Source organism: Thamnophis elegans, chromosome 11 (genome assembly GCF_009769535.1).
Source record: "Thamnophis elegans isolate rThaEle1 chromosome 11, rThaEle1.pri, whole genome shotgun sequence".
Classification (NCBI taxonomy): domain Eukaryota; kingdom Metazoa; phylum Chordata; class Lepidosauria; order Squamata; family Colubridae; genus Thamnophis; species Thamnophis elegans.
The window spans coordinates 19,946,092-19,969,107 of NC_045551.1; the positions used below are offsets into that span (position 1 = coordinate 19,946,092).

Genomic DNA, 23,016 nt, shown 5'->3' on the forward strand with positions numbered 1-23,016 from the left:
TAATGTATTCATGGATTCTTTATTGTTTTTAGAAATATCCTGGCAACAACACTAATTTATACCAGTTAAAAGTTTCTTCAACCCAACTACCAGAAATAAAGTGAGTACTTTAAAAATATAGCTCTTTCTTCCTTGCCACTGTTGCATGCAAGTCATATTTAAAATATTTTTGTATTTTAATACATTTGGAAGGAAGAAAACCTCTTTTAAATTTATCACTTCTGGGTTGCTACAATCTTTATATACTGCCATATTAATTTTCATAGCAAACACTTTCATGTATCTTCAGCACAAGTCCTTTCTACCATGAATATAAGATTAATATCCACGCACATTTAATGATGCTTCTTTTCTATGTGTCTGCATGTTTTCTTCCAGTGGGAGCCTATTAAATCAATTGCTTAGCACCAGTGGGGCTGCATCAGAGTGTGTTGGATTGGACAGGGGTTTTATACTAGGTTTGTGTTTTTTTTCTATGAGTGACATGTTTCCATTTGTCTTCTTCCTCTAAGGCAGGAGTGTCAATCTGGATTTTTTGAGGGCCGCATCAGGGTTGTGTTTGACCTTGGAGGGCCAGGGCATTCCCGGGGGGGCATGGTGTGTGTGGCACAGAACTCATGTCAGGGGGGCACCTGTGGTGTCCAAGTGCTAAGGTAGGACTTCCTTGAGACCCTCACTCACTCTCATTATACAGGTAATCCTTGAGTTATGAATGTAATAGAGACTGCCAATTACATTTGTAACTCAAGGATTCATTTGATTGAATCAAGTTAAATGAATGTGATCACTCCCTGCTTTCCCCAATGAATTTGTTAATCAAATACACAGGTCATTAAATGCACATGATATATCTCAAGAGTGGGGAAGAGCATGCAGGGGCCTAGTGCTGGAGCAGGCCATCCAACTCCTCCCCCAATCCACTGAGATACCTCATGCCCCCCTGGGGCCCCACAATTGCTTTCCACCCCCATCCTGCCCTGCTGGGTCCCCACAGACTTGGTTCTCATGAGACTGTTTCTTGTTATTGTCTGGAATGCACATTCCAATCTTTTCTTCCCTTCCCCCTGGTCAGTTGGCAAGCTGCGGGGCAATGAAAACGAAAGCGGTTTAAATACTTAGAAGCTTGATAACTGCATGCTCAGATAAATTGGTGGAACTTAATTGGTTTCCGCCCTGTTTCCTAGTGAAAATTAAACTTGTAACTTTTAATTTATACAACTAAAAATGTCTTTTAGTATTTCAGATTTCAATAAAACACTTCAACGGCTAAGTCAGGTAAGTAATCTATAACATAATATTATAATTATATGTACAGATGTAAATATATTTTTGGTTACAGTTACTCCTCAACTTACAATCAGAAGTGACTCCAAAATTTCTGTTGCCAAGAGAGTCAGTTGTTAAGTAAACTTTGCCCCATTTTATGACCTTTCTTACCACAGTTAAATGAATCACTGAATCTGGCTTCCCGTTGACTTTGCTTGTCAGGGCACAAAATGTGATCACATGATCCTGGGACACTGCAACTGTTGAGTCCTGATCTGGGACTCACCATACCAGGAGTGGGGGCACGGAGCTACTACAACTAGGGCCGGGTATGGAACTGCTACATGGCTGCAGAGATTGTGGCGGTGGCAACAGCAGCAAAACACTTCAGAACAGAGCCAGCCTGTCACCCATCTACAGCCCGTTCCTCTTTTCATGATAGGCGCCAGCAGGCAACAGGGTGCGTGGCTGGTGCAAAGAAGGGGCAACATCAGGACTTCTGGCGGCAGAGCAACACAGCCGCCCATCAGTTGTTTGCCCCTGCAGCCGCACATGCGTCTCCAGTCATGCAGCCCAGGACTTTGCACCAGGCCAATGGCCTGGCCACGCCACTGTGACTGGATGCTAGCCACAGCTGGCTAGATGCTGGGTGGCCAGCAGTTGTGGTAGGCTGGTCAGTAGGCATGGCTTTGGACTATAAAGTGCACTGGGAGGTGGGAGTTGACTTTGCACGGAACTATGTTATACAGGAGAGTGAGACAGCTGGCTGAGAGCTGGCAGGGCCCAGAGGCCAGTAATGACCGTGGCCATCAGGGGAGTGGTGGTTTGGGGCTAAGGGTGTCTACCCCCTTTATTCTGGGGCCCATTTGATTCAATGGTGGGAGACATCCTAACCCCACACCACCCTACGGATTGTGGAACTGAATTGATACCAGGAGTCAAACTGCCAAAGCTGAAAATGTATTCGATGACACCGAGGGAGATGGGGGAACTCCGATGGTACATTGACAAGAACTTGGCTAGGGGTTTTATCCAACCAGCACAGTTGTGGGTAGCCGCACCAGTGCTGTTTAGAGAAAAGAAAGACGGGACCCTATGCTTAAACATTGCCAAAGCTGAAAATGTACTCGATGAGGCTGAGTGACATGGGGGAACTCCGATGGTACATCGACAAGAACTTGGCTAGGGGTTTTATCAAACCAGCACAGTCGTGGGTAGCTGCACCGGTGCTGTTTAGGGAAAAGGAAGACGGGACCCTATGCTTAATCATTGACTTCCGCGACATCAATAGTGTTTGTGTGGACCATATGTACCCCTTGCCACTCATGAAGGACATGCTCACCCATTTGGCGAAGGGGCATTTTTCTACTAAGTTGGATCTGTGAGAGACTTATTATCGAATACCCATTAAACCAGGGGACAAGTGGAAGACCGCGTTAGGGGCCCCAACTGTATTCATGCAGCTCATTAACAATGTATTATACGAATACCTGTACCCAGGGGTCCTTGTGTATCTCAACGACATACTCAATTATATCACCACTATGGAGGAACATGCAAGGCTGGTGAGCCAAGTGCTAAAGAAATTGCTTGCGTCGCAATTATATGTGAAACTATCCAAGTGTGAGTTTCACCACCCGTCTGGACTATCTGGACTACTGCACATCCAGCACCGGATCCCCATAAAGTTGAAGCCGTGTTGGAGTGGCAGGCACCAAAAACGCGCAGACACCTGCAAAGTTTCCTTGGCTTTGCCAATTTTTATCAGCACTTTATTCCATCATTTGTCAAAGTGGCATTACCATTGACTGATTTACTCTGCATTAAGCATATGCTAACAAAGCCTCGCCTAGGATAACCACTCTAGTGGACGATGGATTGCCTTTGAAGCACTAAAAACATTCCTTCCTGAAACACCCCAACCCTATGCAACCGTTTATCATTCAGGCTGATGCCAGTGATGTGATTGTGAGAGCCGTCCTGTTACAAAGAAACAGGCAGGGCCAGCTGCAGCCATTTGGATATACATCACGGAAGCTTGTGGCTGGACAATTTGGGAGAAGGAGGCCTTTGTGCTGCTCTGGGTGTTGATGACATGGCAGCATCTTTTGGAGGGGGCCATGGATCCATTTGAGGTCTGGACAGACCACAAAAACCTTGACGCACTTCAGATGCTACAGCAGTTGTCCACAAAGCAGATCTGGTGGGCACAGTACTTCCAACGGTTCAGTTTTCAACTGAAGTATATCCCAGCAGGTAAGAACTTCCTGGTGGATGCCCTATCATGAATGCTGCAATATAACAATCGCAGAGTGGAAGTAATCATACCTCCCTCCCAACAAGCAGCCCAGGTGACCGTCAGAGCCCCGATGGATGACTTGACAGATGAGTTATGGACTGCACTGTTAATAGACACGTGGCTTCAGGAGAACCAACAACTAGTCACCCAAAGAGACAGTGTTGCATAGGAAGGCAATAAAATGTATGTGCCACTCGCTATGAATGTCAGCAGTGTCATGACACCAAATAAGCCAGCCATTTTGGTTTCCTAAAAACCCTACACCTTACCAGGCGACAGTTCTGGTGGCCACAAATGAAGGCAGAAATAGAGAGCTACATCAAAAGCTGCCTGGTCTGTGCAGCTACAAAACAGTGGCTAGGAAAACTACTTGGCCTCTTACAGGCCATGGCTGACCCTTCCCAGCCATGGGAGATTGGCATGGACTTCATTGTTAACCTGGCAGAGAGTAATGGACACACATTGATATGGGCAATCATTGACCTCTTTTCCAAGCAAGCCCATTTCGGGCCATGTTCTGGGTTGCCCTCAGCACAAAAGCTGTCAAAGCTGTTTATTGAACGACTTCCTGGGAGGAGCCTACTGGTGGAGGCAGCAAAAAATCAGCTGCCTCCGAATTCCTGGCTACGTACCTGTTTAGAGGATCTTCCATCTGACGTCTTATCAGGTTTTCTTATCCTTCAGGCAAGAAGGAAAGAAGAAACTGTTTTGCTGGCAAATGCTCTTCGATTTTTGCAGCTTTTGTGCTTGCAGGAAAGGGGGGCTAGCCCAAGGCAGAACGGCTATCCGTGCTGGGAACTTCAAACTGCCTTGTGCAGGACAAAGTAGGTCTCTCCCACTCTGCTCTAAGCTTTGTTTGATTTATTCTTATCACGAGCTGGATCCGTTTACTGTGGACAATAATTGCTTATCAACATTTTAGCTTCTTTTCTTTTTCTCCTCCGAAAAATTATTTACTCAGAGGCTTCTAAAATGGCGCCGAGCAGGCTGGCCTCTCCGGTAATAACGAACACTTTTTGCTAACTCTCACAAAAATTCAAAACAAAAGAGATTGCTTATCATTTGTTTTGGTTTCACAATAGAAGAATTTTACTCCTTCATTAACCTTGCTTATTTGGAAGTTAAATGGTGATGAATCTGCTGAATGGTCTTGTTACAATGTTTACTCACTGAAAGTTTTGCCAAGCCTTAAACTTCAAAATAAAAGCCTCTTTACTTAAAGCTGCCAATTCAGGCAATAGAGTTTTATTAACTACAGGCAGATAAATTTTGAAATGGCTTCAAAACAAATACTAACTTGAAGTCGTCACCCTCTACTTCCAGGGGCACATCCTCAGTGCCTGGCACAAAGCTGCAGCCTCCGCTTCCTACACCCCCTGCTGGGGATGTGTTAACGAAAGAATTTTTCCTGAGTAATCTAAGCGAGGCTCTCAATGCACAGACAATTAAAATGGAAGATAAGTTTAGAGATAATAGAGAGGTGGTAAAGCAGGAGAGAAAAGAGGAAATGAAAGAAATGAAAGAAGAAATTAAAAGTGAAATAAATGGACTTAAACAGGAGCTGTATGAGAAATTTGATGCTAAGATTGATAAAATTAGAGACGACATGCTGAGTCTTGTAACTTTATTAACAGAACATATTTCTGGAGTGGAAGATACTCTAGAGGTTCTTAATGATGCCAATGCTAACTTGACATTGAAAACAGAGGTGGTGGAACAAAAAGTGGAAAAAGCTGAAAAAGAAATTATTATGATACAGTACCGACAAATGGAGTTCGCATTAAGAGTAAGGGGGCTGCGTGAGGAGAAACAGGAGAACCTGAAACAGATCCTATCGGAAGCTTTTGACCGCCTGATGGGAAGACCAGGGATCAATCAAGACTGGCGAATTGACAAAGCTTACCGCGTTAACTCCTGGCTGGCAAAGCAGAAGCAGCTTCCTCGAGACATCGTTATATATTTTACTACAAGAGAGTTTAGAAATATGGTACTGCAAGCATCTTATAATACTAAGCTTCAAATTGGCGGTCAAGACCTGGCTGTTTTGAAAGAGATACCACCTCAAATGTTAAGAGCCAGGAGGGACTACACTTTTTTGGTCGAAGAACTCAGAAATCGTCAGATACAGTATAGATGGGATGCACCATTTGGCATCATATTTACATTTGATAAGCAAAGATACCGCCTCAACTCTGTATGGAAAGCCCGAGATTTTTATTATAATATATTGAAGGCCGGACACCCTGCACCATCTGGACCTAGAGAAAGACCACAAGAAGGACAGGATAGACAGCAAACTACACAACCACCAGACAAGATGGAGCATTTCTCTTCTCTAGAAGTGCAAGGTGCTATGGAACCAAGACCTAGCCGCATGACTACTAGACGTATGGAGAAACAAGCTAAAAAGCAACAGCATCAACAATCATCGGCCATCGATCAAGGATCTACAACAACAAATCTGGAAGCAATGGGAGGAGCTAGACCTAAGGTTAAACAGGCCGTGCAGGAAGCTCTAAAAATGCTTCAACCAACCAAAGATGACAACTAAGATTTTAACATGGAATGTCAACGGACTGAACTCTCCACAGAAGAGGAAGAAAATATTTCATTATCTCAAACAGTTTAAGAACGATGTAATTTGTTTGCAAGAAACTCATATCAAATCAACTGATCAAAAATATTTGATCAACTCAAAACTTGGTCAACATTTTGTAGCTTCTGCTATGGAAAAGAAGAATGGTATAGTTGTATACTTAAGAAAAGACATGAAAGCTGAATTAATAGAAGCAGATCCCTTCGGAAGATATATTGCTTTAGACTTAATCTTAGAAGGGAAAAAGACATTACTTTTGGGAATTTATGCTCCCAATCAACAGCAAGATAGATTCTATAGAAATCTTCATGCTAAATTAGTACAATGGGACTATAGTTCCTGTATACTATTGGGTGACTGGAATGGAGTGATAGACACTAAGAAAGATAAGAAGATTTCCCGCCTAAATACCAAGATGCGAGCAAAGTTACCCAAATCTTTCTTTGACATTATGGATGATTTTGAATTGAGAGATATTTGGCGAGAAAGAAATGCAGAGGAATGTGACTTCACTTTCTTCTCGGACAGGCATCAATCCCTCTCAAGGATTGATTTTATTCTAACCACTAATGATTTGCTTTCTAGGGTCAAGAAAACAAAGATTGCAGCTAGGATCCTTTCGGACCATAACCCAGTTTGGATGGAGTTGGGAAGGGTAGTGCAGGCAAGAAGGTCTTGGAGATTGAATGAAAACTTATTTAGATATGAAAAGTATATTAATGATTGTAAAAAATTATTATCTGAATATTTTGTTTTGAATATGAATAAGGGTACATCTATGGAATTTGTATGGGACGCAAGCAAAGCGTATATGAGAGGAGTTTTGATGAATATAAATAAAACACATAGAAATAAGCAAGGGTTAAAACGAACAGAACTGGAAGAGGAAATTAAGAGAAAAGAGCTGGAGTTAACAATGAACCCAGACGATACAAAGGTTAAGGAAGCTATTAACATATTAAAATCTCAATTTGACATGTTGATCTCTGACCAGGTGGCTACTAATCTATTATATGCAAAACACAATACTTTTTGTAATGCAAACAAACCTGGCAGATGGTTAGCTTATCAGATTAGGAAAAAAAGGAAAACTCGAAATATATCTAAACTGATTTACAGAGGGAAGGAGGTGTTTCAACAGGAAGAGATTCAAAAGGCTTTCTGGGAATTTTTTACAGAACTGTATAAAGGGGATAAAATTAATGGTTTAGACATAGACAAATATTTAGACAAAGAGAAAATACCTTCAGTTAGAGAAGAACACAGGCAAAAATTGAATCAACCAATAACCTCGGGGGAAATCCTGCAGGTAATTAAGCAATTAAAGTCAGGGAAAGCACCAGGTACAGATGGCTTGACAGCGGTTTACTATAAAAACTTACAGTTAGAAATGGTAGAACCTCTTAGAGAATTATTTAATATGATTCAAACGGAAGGTAAAGTCCCTCCATCTTGGAAGACAGCGTTTATATCTTTGATACCCAAAGAAGATCAAGATACTACTCAACCCAAAAATTATAGACCTATTTCATTACTGAATGTAGATTATAAAATTTTTACTAAAATATTAGCAAACAGGTTAATGTTGGTCATTCAACAATTGATACATACGGACCAAACAGGTTTTATACAAGGGAGACAGATGAAAAGTAATGTTAGATTAATTATTAATGCATTAGAATATTTGGGAAAGAACAACCAGATCCCTGCTGCGTTTATATTTTTGGATGCTGAGAAGGCCTTTGATCGAGTTAACTGGCAATTTCTGTTGATGATACTGCAAAAAATGCAGATAGGAGATAATTTTTTACAGTCAATTAAAGCAATATACCAACAGCAAACAGCACAAATCATAGTCAATGGAAGTCTAACAGACTCTTTTCAAATTGGAAAAGGTACAAGACAGGGCTGTCCTTTGTCCCCATTATTGTTTATTATAACTTTGGAAGTATTGTTGAATAAAATACGGGGCTTGGATGGTTTAAAAGGGATCAAGATTAGGCAGCAAGAATATAGAGTCCGCGCTTTTGCAGATGATTTGGTTATAATATTGGAACAACCGCAGGAATCCAGTATGGTTTTAATGAATATGATTAATCAATATGGTCAAGTGTCGGGCTTTAAAATAAATTTAGGAAAAACCAAAATATTAGCTATAAATATGAATATTAAACAAAAGGAAGAATTAGGAGTGATGCTAGGATGTGAGGTAGTTAAAAAAGTCAAATATCTTGGAGTTAACATTTTAACTTCAAATGGGAAATTATATAAGCATAATTATGAACCACTTTGGCATAGCATACAGACAGAGATGAAAAAATGGGAGAAATTGCACCTATCTTTGCTGGGTAGGATAGCGGCAGTGAAAATGAACATTCTACCAAAATTTTTATTTCTCTTCCAAATGTTACCTATACTAAAAAAAGATGCGAACTTTTTAGAATGGCAGAAGGGTATTAACAAATTTGTGTGGGCAGGAAAGAAGCCGAGGGTAAAGATGAAAATAATGCAAGATGCACGTGAGAGAGGAGGATTGAAACTACCTAATTTAAAACTATATTATGATGCAGTGGCATTATCTGTAATTAGTGATTGGATTCACTTAACCAATGATAGAATATTGAACATAGAGGGACACGATCTGCTATTTGGTTGGCATGCTTACCTGTTATTCAACAAAAAATTGGATAAGAACTTTAAAAGTCATATTTTAAGAAATGCTTTATTGCGGGTCTGGAAGAAATACCAATATAAATTAAATGACAAGATACCCATGTGGGCAATTCCTAGACACGCAATTGAAAATATGAATACAGCACAAAAACAGGACAGAATTACTTACAGACAGCTTCTTACCTCGGAAAGGGGGGTATTACAATTAAAATCTTTAGAGGTATTAAAAGAGGACAAGGTAGTTCAAACATGGTTCCAGTATGGGCAATTACAGGCTAGGTGGAAAATAGATCAAAAAATTGGTTTTATTCAAGTTGAGGATAATCTGTTTAAACAAATAAGAGATCAAAGCTTAATGCATATAAAGAGGATATATAATGTATTAATACAGATGGATTCAGAAACAGAATTAGTTAAAGATTGTATGATAAAATGGGCTCAAAATATTGAGGAACCAATAATGTTGGATACATGGGAAAGAATCTGGGTAAGAAATGTGAAATTTACACAAGCTCAAAATCTGAGAGAAAATTTTTACAAGATGTTCTATAGATGGCATTTAGATCCTAAAAAGTTGGCTTCTATGTATCCGAATGTACAGCCTAAATGTTGGAGGTGTGGTTCTCTCGATGCTACATATTATCATATATGGTGGACTTGCCAAAAGGTTAAGGCATTTTGGATAAAAATATGGTGGGTCATGCAAAATGTTTTTAAAAGAAGGATAAAGTTTAGTCCTCAGTTATTTTTACTAGGTATATGTACTGACTTTACTGTGGTAGAGACCAATTTGACTTTGCACCTGATAACTGCAGCAAGACTGTTGGTGGCGCAATATTGGAAGAAGGAAGACTTGCCTACAATCCAAGAATGGACATTGAAAGTAACAAACTTAGCGGAAATGGCTAAAATATCGGCATATCTCAAAGATCATTCAAATGAGAGATATAAACGAGACTGGAAAAAATGGATTGACTATATACAAAATAAATACGGGACTAAGAAATTCCAGTTAGCCTATGCTTAAGATCAGAAATGATTTAAACTGTTAAAAGTTAGTTCAGTAAGAAGAAGCTAAGGTCAATCTAGAATGTCATTAATTTCTTTATTTCTTTTTCTCAATAGATTTTAGACTGTGTTAGTTAAAAATCCATACCGGGTACGGGTTCTGGGAAGTCGGGGGGGGGGAAGGAGGAGGGGGGGGTTGGGGGGGGTGGAGGGAGGGAGGGGTACACACAACAAAAAAAATTGTACTTCAATGTTTTAATGATTGACAAATGACATATTTGTGTTTTTTTTTTCAAAGAAAAAATAAAAAAGTTCTGTTCGAAAAAAAAAAAAAAAGCTGTTTATTGAACATGTGTACCATCTTCATGGGGTTCCACAACGCATCATATTGAACACGGGGGTGCAGTTTACTGCTTGGTTCTGGCAAGACTTCGTCTGCTTGATTGGGTCCTCCCAAGGCCTCAGCATAGTGTTCCACCCCAGCACAAACGGGGCATTCAAACGAACAAATGCCATGGGGGAGAAACATCTGCAGTGCTATGTCACCTACCAACAGAAGAACTGGGCGGACCTCCTTCCTTTGCGGAGGTAGCCTACAACAATGCACTGCACAGCAGTACTGGATTCACCCTGTATCAGGTTATTCACGGGATGGAGTTTGTATCCATTCCTGAGTGGCCCCAAGACCCTCCATTCCTAGTCACCTGAGCAAGTGAGCGGATAAGGTACCGGAAGTGTGGGAGGATGTAAATATGGCACCGTGGAAGGCGTCTGAAATCCATAACGCCTAAGCTGACAAAAAATGGACATCAAATAATCTGTTCCAGGTGGGGGACTAGGTGTACCGCTCCACTAAATACCTCAGATTAAAAGTGCTGTGCAAGAAACTAGGCCCAAAGTATCTAGGTCTTTCCCGATTATGCGGGTGATCAACCCTGTCATTGTGGAACTGAATCTTCCACCTTTTCTTGTGAAGGTTCACCCTGTGTTTCATAGCAGCTTCCTGAAACCCATAGAGGAGGGTGACATCCAGGCCCTTCCCCAGCTGTCGGGCCCTGTAGGGGAGGACAGATATGAAATAGACCAGGTCCTAGACTCATGACCATAGGAGAAAACTTCAGTACCTTGTACAGTGGAAGGGGTACTTAGCCACTAACGCCTCATGGGTGGCTGAGCGGGATGTGCAACCTGTGCCTGCTTGCCAGGTTCCACAGGCACTATCCTGACAAGCCGGGGGGGTGGGAATGCATGTCAAAGTGCTGTGCCTAACCCATCTGTCTCCTTTCTTCCAGGTGCGGTCCTGGTAGAGGGGAGCCGCCTGTCGAGTCCCGATCCAGGACTCGCCATACCTGGGGTGGGGGGTGGGGAACAGAGCTGCTACAAGCGGGACCAGCTATGGAACTGCTACACAGCTGTGAAGATTGCGGCAGCGGTGACAGAATGCATCAGAACAGAGCCAGCCTGCCTGCCTGTCAGCAGCCCATTCCCCTTTTCGGCGATTGGGCGCCGGCAGGCAACAGGATGCACAGCTGGCACAAAGAACAGGGTGGCAGCTGAACTTCTGTCGGTGGAGCAACATAGCTGCCCATCAGCTATTCATCCCTGTGGCTGCCCATGCATCTCCAGTCATGCAGCCCAGGATTCTGCACCAGGCCCGGCCATGCCGCTGCGACCAGATGCTAGCCACAATCAGCCAGATGCTGGGTGGCCAGCAGGCATGGTAGGCTGGTCAACGGGCGGGGCCTTGGACTATAAAGTGCATTGGGAGGCAGGAGCTCCCAGTGCTGACTTTGCACGGAACTGTGTGTTATACTCAATGTGTACCAATTCTTTTGATGGGGAAGTAAAACTTGGATTCCTGAGTTGCTTGGTTTCCTGTGTGTTTGCTTGACTCCTCCCCTCCCTGGTCCAGGCCTGGTCCTTAGAGAGGTCTCTTGTTTAGTGAATCTGGCTTCCCTGTTGACTTTGCTTGTCAGGTCACAAAAGGTGATCACATGATCCTGGGACACTGCAACCATATGTGTCATTTGCCAAGTATTTGTTCATGTGACCACAGGGAGGCTACAATGGTTTTGTGAAAAACACTCATAAGTCACTTTTTTCAGTGATGATGTACCTTTGAATGGTCACTAAATGAACTGTTGTAAGTTGAGAACTATCTGTACAGAATGCCTATTTCAGTGGGGCCAAATAATTTATTTTTATTTTATTTTGTTCTTTTATAGTCATCTCTCATGCGGTGTAATGAAATAAACCAGAGGTTTGTATTATTATATTTCTCAAATATTATTTGTATTAAGAATACTGAAACTTTTAATCAGAAGCAGTATACCTCCGTAATAGCTTCTATGCTATCCTAAGCTTTTTTTCTTGTCTTTGCAGTGTAGTCAACTGTATTTTTATAATAGAACTGGAGAAAGGAATGAATATAAGCAACATAGTATCAGAGTTAGAAGAAAAAGCAGAACTGAATCTAATCGGTAAGAAAATTAAGAATAGAATTTTGCTCTAGAGCTACTTGGTAACAATGTGCTTGCTTTATCTGTCCCAAACTTTGAAACTAAGATGATGGAAAAAGCTACCAGAAGTCTCCCATGGCAGAATTTTTATTCCAAGATTGCATATTCTATGACATAATTTTTGAGTTCTTTTAGGTATGAATATCATTTTAAAATATAAAAGCCATTGTTTCCTTGTATGTCAAATTGTACAGATATTTGTGGTGCTGTTTAGTAGTTCTGTGAAACTAGTTCAGCAAAGCATAATAGTAGTGGCAAAGTTACCCAGCTGTTTGAAGGAGTTTTGGAGCAGCTGGGCCAAGACTTCAAATGACAGTAAATCTTTCATGCCTGCAAAGGGTGAATCCAAACAGGTGCTTTGTTTGTTGATTGATTTGCACAGGCCTACTCTTTAGTGAGAAATTTGTTTTATTCAAACATGACACCAATTGAAATATTCCCTCTTTGAACTCCCCTGGAAACAGAGATAACCCCATTGTCCATTGACACCATTTGAATAGTGTCATATTCTGAAGACTCCAGTGGGTTCAGTACAGATGACAGCAGAATAAAGGTCTTCATATGTATGTACTGCAGTACACATAAGGTATAAGAGCCCTGAGTGAAATGGAAGACAGCCCACTAATTGCTGAGGCTTTGCTCTTCAAATCTATCCATTAAACATGTGGATTGGATCACTATATGAATCATTTGATTCATCTGTGAAGACTAATTTTATTATGAGTACTGGTGTAACAGTGGACACAGTAAATAACAGTGATGTTAATTGCATACTATAGATATCACAAGCTAATGTACAGTGAGGGCTAATCTTATCAGTAGTTATTAAATATTACAGCTAATTAGTTCTAAAGGAGGAATTTCACTGTGAAGTTTCATGAAATGGTGATTGCATAATGATTCTATGTAAGACTAATACTTTGTACGACAAACAGAAGTTAGTCTATCAAATAATTTAATAGCCTTTACAATATATTAATTAATATTAATACATAAGTGCATATAATTCTTTGTTGTTTACAGAATCATGCTGCTGTTCCATGCAGCCTTTTTCTTGTCCAAATGCCCAAGAGTTGCACCATTTTCAGTGGTAAGTGTAACCTGCTTAATTTAGAAAATTTGGAGTTTACTTGTCATGTTTCTTATTTGGTGCACCATAATTCTCAGCATTGAGGGGGGGGGGGAAATAGAAAAAAGAACATACCATAAAGTCTTATAAACATGATGGAACAAAGGTGAGATAATTTCTTATCCAATAGACCAGAGATGGCAAACCTTTTTTGGCTCGTGTGCCAAAAGCGGGGGGAGCGCAGAGGGGTCGTGCACAGATGTGCCACACTCTTAATGCTATGTGCATGACCACAGCGTGCATGCACGCATGACCAGCGCTCCCCCCATTTTTGGTGTGCTTTTTTCGCCCTCCCCAGGCTCCAGAGGCTTTATAGGAACCTGGGGAGGAGGAAAACAACCTCCCCCATTCACCCTGCAGGAATGGACTTCCGGGTTGCTCGTAAAGCAGGTTTTAGCCCTCCAGAGCCTTCAGGAGCCATCAGGGTATTGATTGCGCAGCGAGGAAATGTTCTAGTCTTGTTGTTTCCTATAAATGCCACTCAAAAGAGACGATAGAAAAGCAAAAGCCTGATGAGCTGATGGTGTACAAAGGGAAAGAGATACAAACCCTGAAACAAATTCCGCAAAGAGTGAGGAAGCAATGGAGAGACTATCAATTTCTGGCGACACAACTGATTAAATGAGATATACCTGAAGAGATGCTGGTGACTTGGCAAGAGAAAAGGATTAAAGTTGACAATCTGAGAAGGCACAAGATTTAGATGAGCAACTAGTAGGCCTGGAAGAGGAACAGAGCAGTAAGGAGGAGTTGGAATATAGAAGCCAGGAAGAGAACAACGGAAGGAGAACAAGGAGAAAGTAGTAGGGAGGAGAAAGAGCAAGAGAGAGAGAGGAGGAAATGAGACCAAAAACAAGGAGCTGAAAAAGAAACTAGAGTTAATAAAAAATAAAGACAGGCAAAGAATTAGGAGGATGGAAGAAGAAATTCAATTATTGTCAGTAAATATTAATGGTTTAAATTTGCCAACAAAAAGAAAGCATATCTGGGCAAAATTAACAAAACAAAAGGCAGATATAATATGCTTACAGGAAACACACATTAAAAAACAAGTTATAAAATACCTGGAATGTCCTACATTAGGAAAATTATATGCAGCATCAGCAGAAGAGAAAAGGGATAGTGATATATGTTAAAGATGGGATAAGGACAAATTTAATTTGTGCAGACCCAAAGGGAAGAATATTAATGATAGAGATAGGGATAAACCAAAAATCAGTACTACTGGTAGCAATATATGCCCCAAACGAAAGGAGGACTTTTAAAAAAAAAATCTACATGAAAAAATTAGAGAAATTGGATTGAGGAATATTTATATAATAGGAGACTATAATGCCATAGTGGACAGTAAAAAAATTATGTAAGTGACAAAAAAACTAAAAATGAAAAAAAATATTATCAACAACTTGCTTTGAGTTGATGGAGGAACTAAATTTAATGGATATTTGGAGAAAAATGACCAGACCAGGAAGAAATGGTGAATGGCCTAAAACTAACAAAACAAAACTTCTTTGAGCAAGCAAATAAACCGGGGAGGTGGTTGTCATACAGATTGAGAAAAGAGAGAGAAAAAAGATTAATATATCAACTTCAAGAGGAAACTGGTGAATTACAACATACAATGGAAGGGAAGAAAAAGATTGCATACAGGTACTTTGAGAATCTGAATAAAGGGGAACAAGGAGATGAAAAACAAATAAAAAAATATTTGAACGGAGAAGAAACACCGTCAATAACAGAAGACATGAAAGAAATGTTGTCAAAAAAATTAACGAAACTAGAATTGAAACAGGCGATCCAAAAACAGAAAAATAATAAAACGCCAGCCCAGATGGATTTCCAGCAGAATGGTATAAAATAATAGATGAATTGAACGAATTGATAGAACCCTTGATGTTGGAGATGTATAATGAGGCACTGATGAAAGCAAAAATACCGGATTCATGGAGGGAAGCACATATTACATTAATATTTAAAGAAGGTGCAGATAAAAAACAGATTCAAAACTATACACCAATCTCATTGTTAAATGCCGACTATAAAATATTCACAACAATAATAGCGGAGAGATTGAAAAAACTATTAAATGACTGTACATCCAGACCTAAATGGATTTCTCCCAACAAGACAAATTAGGAACAATACTAGAATAGTAGCAAATATCTTAGAGTACTATGAGGCACATCCAGAGAAACAAGTGGCACTTGTTTTTCTGGATGCACAGAAGGCCTTTGACAATTTAAATTGGGAATTCATGATGCAACAAATTAAGAATATGAAATTAGGGGACCAATTTGAAAGATTAATAGAAATGATATACTCTACCCAAAGGGCAAATATATTATTAAATGGGGAAAGTACAGAGACCTTTAAAATAATGAAAAAAGTAAAGCAGCGTTGCCCACTATCACCCCTGCTCTTTATCCTGACGCTTGAAAATCTGCTAATAAGAATTAGACAAAATTCGGAGATAAGAGGAACTAAAATTAAAAGAGAGGAGTATAAAATTCAGGCCTTTGCAGATGATTTAGTATTCATTATAGAAGTTCTGCTAGAAACAGGAAATAGTTTAATGCGAGAATTAGAAAAATATGGAGTTGTAGCAGGGTTAAAGATTAATAGAGAAAAGACTAAAATGATAACTAAAATTTGAAGGAAGAACAAAATAAAGAATTAGAAAGATTAATAGGACTGCAAGTGACAAAGAAAGTTAAATATCTTGGAATATGGCTAACTGCAAAGTGCTCAACTATAAAAGAAAATAATTATACAAAATTAGTGCAACAAATAAAAAAAGATCTAGAATTGTGGGGGAAACTACAACTATCATTATTATGGAAAATATCAGCGATAAAAACGAATGTTTTACCGAGACTATTATACTTATTTCAAACAATTCCCATAAAATTAGAAAAAAAAATTTTTTATTGAATTGAACAAGATTATATTAAAATTTATATGGCAAGGGAAGAAAGCTAGGATAAAGTTGAAAGCTCTACAGGATGACAGAAGCAGAGGTGATATGGGACTCCCTGACTGGGAGCTTTATTACAAAGTAACAGCATTAACATGGATTAGGAATTGGATAAATTTAAAAAATAAAAGAATACTAACATTAGAGGGCCACAATTTGCAAACGGGATTGCACTTTTTCCTATGGGAAGAGGGTAAAAAGAAACAAAAATACTTTCATAGAAACTATATTAGAGATGCACTGATACAGGTCTGGAATAAAATTAGAGAAAAATACTACATGAAAATACCAATATGGCTTTGCATTATGGAAGCCATGATACATCCCAATGCACTAGATCTATCGAAAATGGTTAGATATAGTGAAATTTTAGACATCCAAGGAAATTTGAAAACAAATCAGGAATTAAAGGAGCAAAATATAAATATAGACTGGTGGCCATACCTTCAACTACAATCGAGATACAAAAAAGATGTAAAAGAATATGGAATAAAAAGTTAAAGGTTGCATGATAGCGTGGGCCAAAAACTTTGGACACAATACAGATCTAGTGGATGGGAAAGAATTTGGAACACAAATTATAAACTAACACGATCAGTAGCACTCAAAGAAAATATGTATAAAATGTTTTATCATTGGCATTTACCACCAACGAGGGGGGAACCCACCCCTGCATGCAGAAATAGGCTTTTAGATTATTTACATAATAAAAGTATTATTAATTTTAGAAGGCTATCCAACTCTATAACACTATGCAGTATTCATGAAAAATCATAAAAGCATAAAATAGAAATATAATAATAATCAAATTAATTATTCTTTGAAGAGATGGGGCAGATAAATATTTGGATTTTTCTTTATCCTTTTAAAAGTATAAGCTGCAACTAAACCAATGCTGATATTGTTTTTTTTATAGTGATATTCATGAACCAGTTGCCTGTAGTGGTCATAATACTCCTGACTCTTCAGTTTCACCTGTAGGTCCTTCCTCTTTTACAATGCATTATGAAGACTTTTCCTCTGAATTGTCCTCTGAATCAACAACTGTTTTGTCACCTCCTTTCACTGACCCTGCAACAATGAATGTTGCTACTATAAATGCTACTTCTAATCCTTTCACTGAGCTTTCTTCTGGATTTCCTACAAAGTCAACCAATATATTTGTTCCTTCAACCTTGGTTGAAACAATTAATTCAAATTTTACAAACCATTCTATCCAACCTATTAGTACTTTTCCAGAAGTATATCCCACTACACCTACAATATCAAATGCTCAGCATACAACATCCATTTCTTCAGACTTCATGTCCACGTCTTCTTCCATGATCTACACTAATAATATTGGAGGACCACATAAAAAAAGCACAGGTAACATTGATTTAAATGCATCTTCTGTCGTGACCCTGATATATGCATGTAGTTTGATGAGTATGTGGAAGTACTAGGATTGTGCATGCTTCAGAAATGAAAGTGCTTTTGATGTCACACAACCACAGTTCTCTACTATTTAGAAAAACAGAGGCTTCCTGAAAAACTTTAGATAGTGGCACCTTTTTTTAAAAGGCTCATGTCAAGTTGTTTTAATGAATGCTGGAGATGTTCTGCTTGTATAAGGTCAGAAATACTTCCAAGTTATTTTCAAAGAATGAGCCACTCTTACTGATATGCAGACTACTTCCACATAAATATCTAAAATCATAACACTTATCATAACTGATGATATTTGCTTGATAAAATTGATCTCTATTGTCTACTGGAATTCCTAATTTTATTTCTATCAAAAGAAATGGGGCAGTGTAGGTTATTAGCTATATGCTCACTTTAGCAAAAGCATTAATTGCTGATTTCAGCAGGAAAAGTACTTCACTGAACTATCCTAATTTCTGTTTGAAGAAGCTTCCAAAATGGATGTTATGTTTTTCCTCTGTTTCTATCCTCCATCCAGTGGAGATTTATTCAGTGAGCTGGTTTTGGCCTCCACTGCATTCATGCCATAAAAGATATACTGTATGTGCATCAAATTCTACTTTGAATCAAGGGACATGTGTTCAAAGGACTGCATAAATAAACAAAACTTCTATAATGCTTTGAAGCTTTTTAATGGTATTTTGTCCATGCCATTCTATTCAAATAAGGAATCAAAAAAACCCAAATATGGAGTACTTCATTTTCCCGATTTTCGGTTTTGTTTAAAAGTGCTGTTTCCCTCCCCCTATTTTTTGTAGAGCAAATCTCTCATAATAATTCAAGCATTACGAATAGTATTGATGCCTCCAATATCAACAGCATTGTTTCGGAGCTTGAAGGCTACTTAACTGCAGAAACAATAGCACCATCTCTTGGACAGTCAATGCTGGAAAGAGTTAGCTTCCTTCTAAGCATGCCTCAATCACAAATATACCCAATGTCTAAAAGGTATGTGTCTATAATGTAAGAAACATATTTTTATATAAAATATTTTTCTTGAAATGAATTGTGTTTACAGATGTGCTATTATTCTTTTTAAAGTCTTTGAAATGTAATTTTTCATTGTTTTCCAAATATATTTCACATCATCCTCTTGAGATGGTATAGATGAAAAACTATATTTTTCTCAAGAAAATTAGCTTTTTATAAATATCAACATGTTTGTACTTGAATGTAATTCAACTGAGTTTTCATGAAAATATTGTACTTTTAAAAATTGATAACAATAAAAATAACACAAGTAAATTATCTGTATTACTCTCTCGTTAGAATAATAAAAATAGTGGATATGATTGGATTAAAACTGAAATTATCAACAACATCCATTAATCTTACCACTCCTACTTTGGCTCTGGCTGTCCTGAAAGTCAACAGCAGCTCTTTTAGCAAAGTTTCTTTTGCTGTTCAACATTCCTCAGATCTTGAGGTAAGCCATATTTTTTTCATTTTTAAAATTTCTTTTGGATTTTAAGTAAAACTCTTTAAAATATAAGTTTGAGTATAGTATTTGTTAGTAAATCCAAAGTCTCCAAAGCTAAAGATGTATCAGAAGAGCAGATAAATGCAACTCTGGTTTACATTTTTGCCCATTTTTAATTAGGCATGTATTTTATGCAAGTCTCCTCAAAAATAAACCACTTCAAATTAAATTGACTATTAAATAATTAAAAATTAAAAATATAGGATCTGCACATTGTATGACCTGATCAGAGAGGGGTTCCTACCAGTTCGGACTTGTTTGGCTGAATAGGTAGTATCTTTGGCAGCCTGATCGCTTCCAGTTCCAGCGACCCAGGCCTGCCATGCCACCTAAGTAGTTTCTGGGTCACTGGCCCTGCCCACCCACCCCACCCAGTCAGTCCTCATCTCCCAGGCAGCGTCTCTGCCTAAGTTGCCACATGGTGCCTGCCCTGCGCCCCAACTGAGCTGCCTTCTCCTGCCTACAGGTAAGTCTCGCTACCCCCCCCCCACCCAGAGCTTGCTGCATCCCCCCACTGGGATTGCAACCTTACTTCGCCCACCCCTTCCAGGATCCCCACGAGCCCCATTTTGGCTCGCAGGGAGCCTCAGGGAGGCCTGCTGGGCCCAAAATAGGGCATGGGAGTCCCCCTGAACCCATTTTGGCTCCCAGGGGGCTTCAGAAGGCCTGCTAGGCCAAAATAGGGCATGGGGTGTACCTAGCAAACATCCCTGCAGCTCCCTGGGAGCAAAAATGGGCTGGGGGGCGGGTTCAAGGGAGAAAGAAATCCTCACCGTTTGGGAATTCCGAAGTGCATGGAGCAGAGGTCTTCAAACTTGGCAACTTTAAGACTTGTGGACTTCAATTCCCAGAATTCAGCTCTGCTGGCTGGAGAATTCTGGGAGTTGAAGTCTACAAGTCTTAAAGTTGCCAAGTTTGAAGACCTCGGGCATGGAGAATGAGTTGAGAGCTTATTGAAAGTGCAGCTAGCTATCCTTGCTCAAGCTAAGCTAATCAATAGCGGAGCTCTTAAGAATGCCAGATGATCAATGGGCATGTTCTCAGTTTCAAAACGTCTTTTCTTCCTCCTACCAAAAACCTTCTGGGGTTCTTCACAGGAAGGGAGGGAGGGAGAGAAAGGAGGAAATAAGAAAGGGAGGAAAGGAAGGAAGGAAGAAAGAAAGAAAGAAGGAAGGAAGGAAGGAGGAAGGAAGGAAGAAAGAAAGAAAGAAAGAAAGAGGGAGAGAGGGAGGGAGGGAGGGAGGGAAGGGAGAAAGAGGGAAGGGAGAAAGAAAGATAGAAAGAAAGAAGAAAGAAAGAAAAAGAAAGAGGGAAGGAAGGAAAGAAAGGAAGGAAGAAAGAAAGAAGAAAGAAAGAAAGAAAGAAAGAAAGAGGGAGGGAGGGAAGGGAGAAAGAGGGAAGGGAGAAAGAAAGATAGAAAGAAAGAAAGAAAGAAAGAAAGAGGGAAGGGAGAAAGAAAGAAAGGGAGGGAGGGAAGGGGGAAAGAAAGAAGAGGGAAGGGAGAAAGAGGTAAGGAAAGGAAAAGTGACTGAGATATGGATGGATGGATGAATGGATGGATAGAGGGAGGGAGGGAGAGAGAGAAAAAGGAGAGGAAGGAAGAACAACAAACCTGGCACTAGACACAGCTTCAGAGGATGTTTTGAAACAGCACAGCAATCCAGGGCTGGAAGCGACCTCAGAGGTATCTAGTCGAACCCTTTGCTCCAGCAGGAGACCTTATATCATCTTGGTTATTTTGGTGCCTCTAACACAGAGGAGAAATTCCCAGAAATCTCCAGGCATTGCCAACCTCTCCCGCCAGCAAAAAAAAACCTAGAGCAAAACTTCATGCAGTATTAAAAAGAATAGAAAAGGGGGTTACTGTATATTGTTTAATGGACTGCTAAATTGGCAAAATGGATGGCTAAATTGGCCACTCCCACCCAGTTATATGACCACCAAACCACTCCCACCCAGTCACATGTCTGCCAAGCCACACCCACAGAACCGGTAGTAAAAATTATTGAAACCCACTACTGGACCTGATGCAGGCAGGTGTATGGTATACCTTATTGTGAATACATCCTGGAATACAATATGTCTATTTAACTAGCCCCAGCTGGGTTTTTGTTTTCAAAGAATATAATTCAGGTAGCCCTCAACGTATGAATATAATTAAGACCAGAATTTCAGTTATAACTTGTGCTGGTCTTCAAGTGGATCATCAGACGACCATGCCTGACTACAACCTTATTTGCAGTGGTTAAGCAAATGTGATAGTCATCAAATTAATGCAATGGTCATTCAGCAAAATTTTTGCCATTAAATGAAAGCAAATACCAGTTTCTAGCAAAAAAAAAAACATTGTAAATCACAGTCATGTGACTGAGAGACACTGCAGATAGTTCTAAATGCAGGTCACTTGATGAGTGCTAAAAATTCAATCACATAATGGGGGAGGGTGTGGTCATTGAAATTTCAAACTTGGAACATAAGTACCTTTTTGGAGGTTAATTGTAACTTTGAATGGTTGCTATATATAATGGTGCACTTTTTTCTTCTGTGAAAAGTAGCAAAAAGTATAACACATAAACTTTTAAATCTAAAAAACCTATGAAATGTTTAATTGCTGCTAGAAAGGAAGTGGAGCAGTGGTGGGATTCACAATTTTTTACTACTGGTTCTGTGGGTGTGGCTTGGTGGGCGTTATGTAGCTTGGTGGGCATGGCAGGGGAAGGATACTGCAAAATCCCCATTCTCTCCCCACTCCTGGGGGAAGCTTACTGCAAAATCCCTATTCCCTCCCCACCCCACTAACCTTTCCAGCTCCATTCTCCTGTTCAGGGCAACAAAAGAAGATCAGCTGGGAGGCAATGGGGGCAGGGCCAGCCTATTTGCCGGTTCTCCAAACTACTCAAAATTTCCGATACCAGTTCTGCAGAACCTGTCAGAACTGGCTTCATACCACCTCTGAAGTGGAGAAAGAAGCATAGTTAATCACTTTGCAAAGGAAACAAATTTTCATGAGCCATTTCAGTCTAGTAGTTAAGACATCAGGCCAAAAACCATGAGCTCTAGTCTGCCTCAGACATGAAAAGTGATTTTCTCTCACTTTCTCTTAGCTCCCCCTCCTCACAGGCTTGTAATGGGGAAATATGAGGAAGAAAGAATATTATGTATGCTCCTCACCTTGAGTTTTTTATAAAAAATAATAAAAATTGAATAAAAATAAGTACAATTATGTGCCTGCTTTTCATGCTTCAAGAACGGATGCTTGTCTCTTGCATTGTTAATCTATTTTAATAGCACAAAGCACAAAGTTTCATTATCTATTTTTTTGGGGGGGATGTCTTTTTTTTTTAAGGCTACCCTTGGAATTGAAGTGCCATCAAAGATTATTGGAGCCATTACACTTCCATCATCAATAATGGCAGAATTGTCACTTCAAGAGAAGCTTCTAGCTTCTAGAATTACATTTAACTTTTTTAAAAAAACAACTCTATTCCAGGTATTTTTATAGTTTCAAAGCATGCTTGAAATTTTTAAATATAATCTATTTGTCCCTGACACTATTGTTTCTACCATGTTTCCCCCAAAATATGACATGTCCTGAAAATAAGGCC

General features: G+C 39.5%; 1 protein-coding gene across 1 annotated transcript in view; it reads left to right on the plus strand.

Moving 5' to 3' along the window:
* ADGRG2 (adhesion G protein-coupled receptor G2) overlaps window positions 1–23,016 on the plus strand; it is a 101,912-nt gene that overhangs the window by 59,289 nt on the left and 19,607 nt on the right. The window contains exons 7-15 of the mRNA XM_032226981.1: window positions 33–100; window positions 1,236–1,275; window positions 12,068–12,102; window positions 12,225–12,322; window positions 13,385–13,451; window positions 17,381–17,832; window positions 18,690–18,879; window positions 19,201–19,357; window positions 22,758–22,901. Coding sequence (XP_032082872.1) covers window positions 33–100; window positions 1,236–1,275; window positions 12,068–12,102; window positions 12,225–12,322; window positions 13,385–13,451; window positions 17,381–17,832; window positions 18,690–18,879; window positions 19,201–19,357; window positions 22,758–22,901 — 1,251 coding nt within the window. The remainder of the gene's footprint in view (window positions 1–32; window positions 101–1,235; window positions 1,276–12,067; window positions 12,103–12,224; window positions 12,323–13,384; window positions 13,452–17,380; window positions 17,833–18,689; window positions 18,880–19,200; window positions 19,358–22,757; window positions 22,902–23,016) is intronic.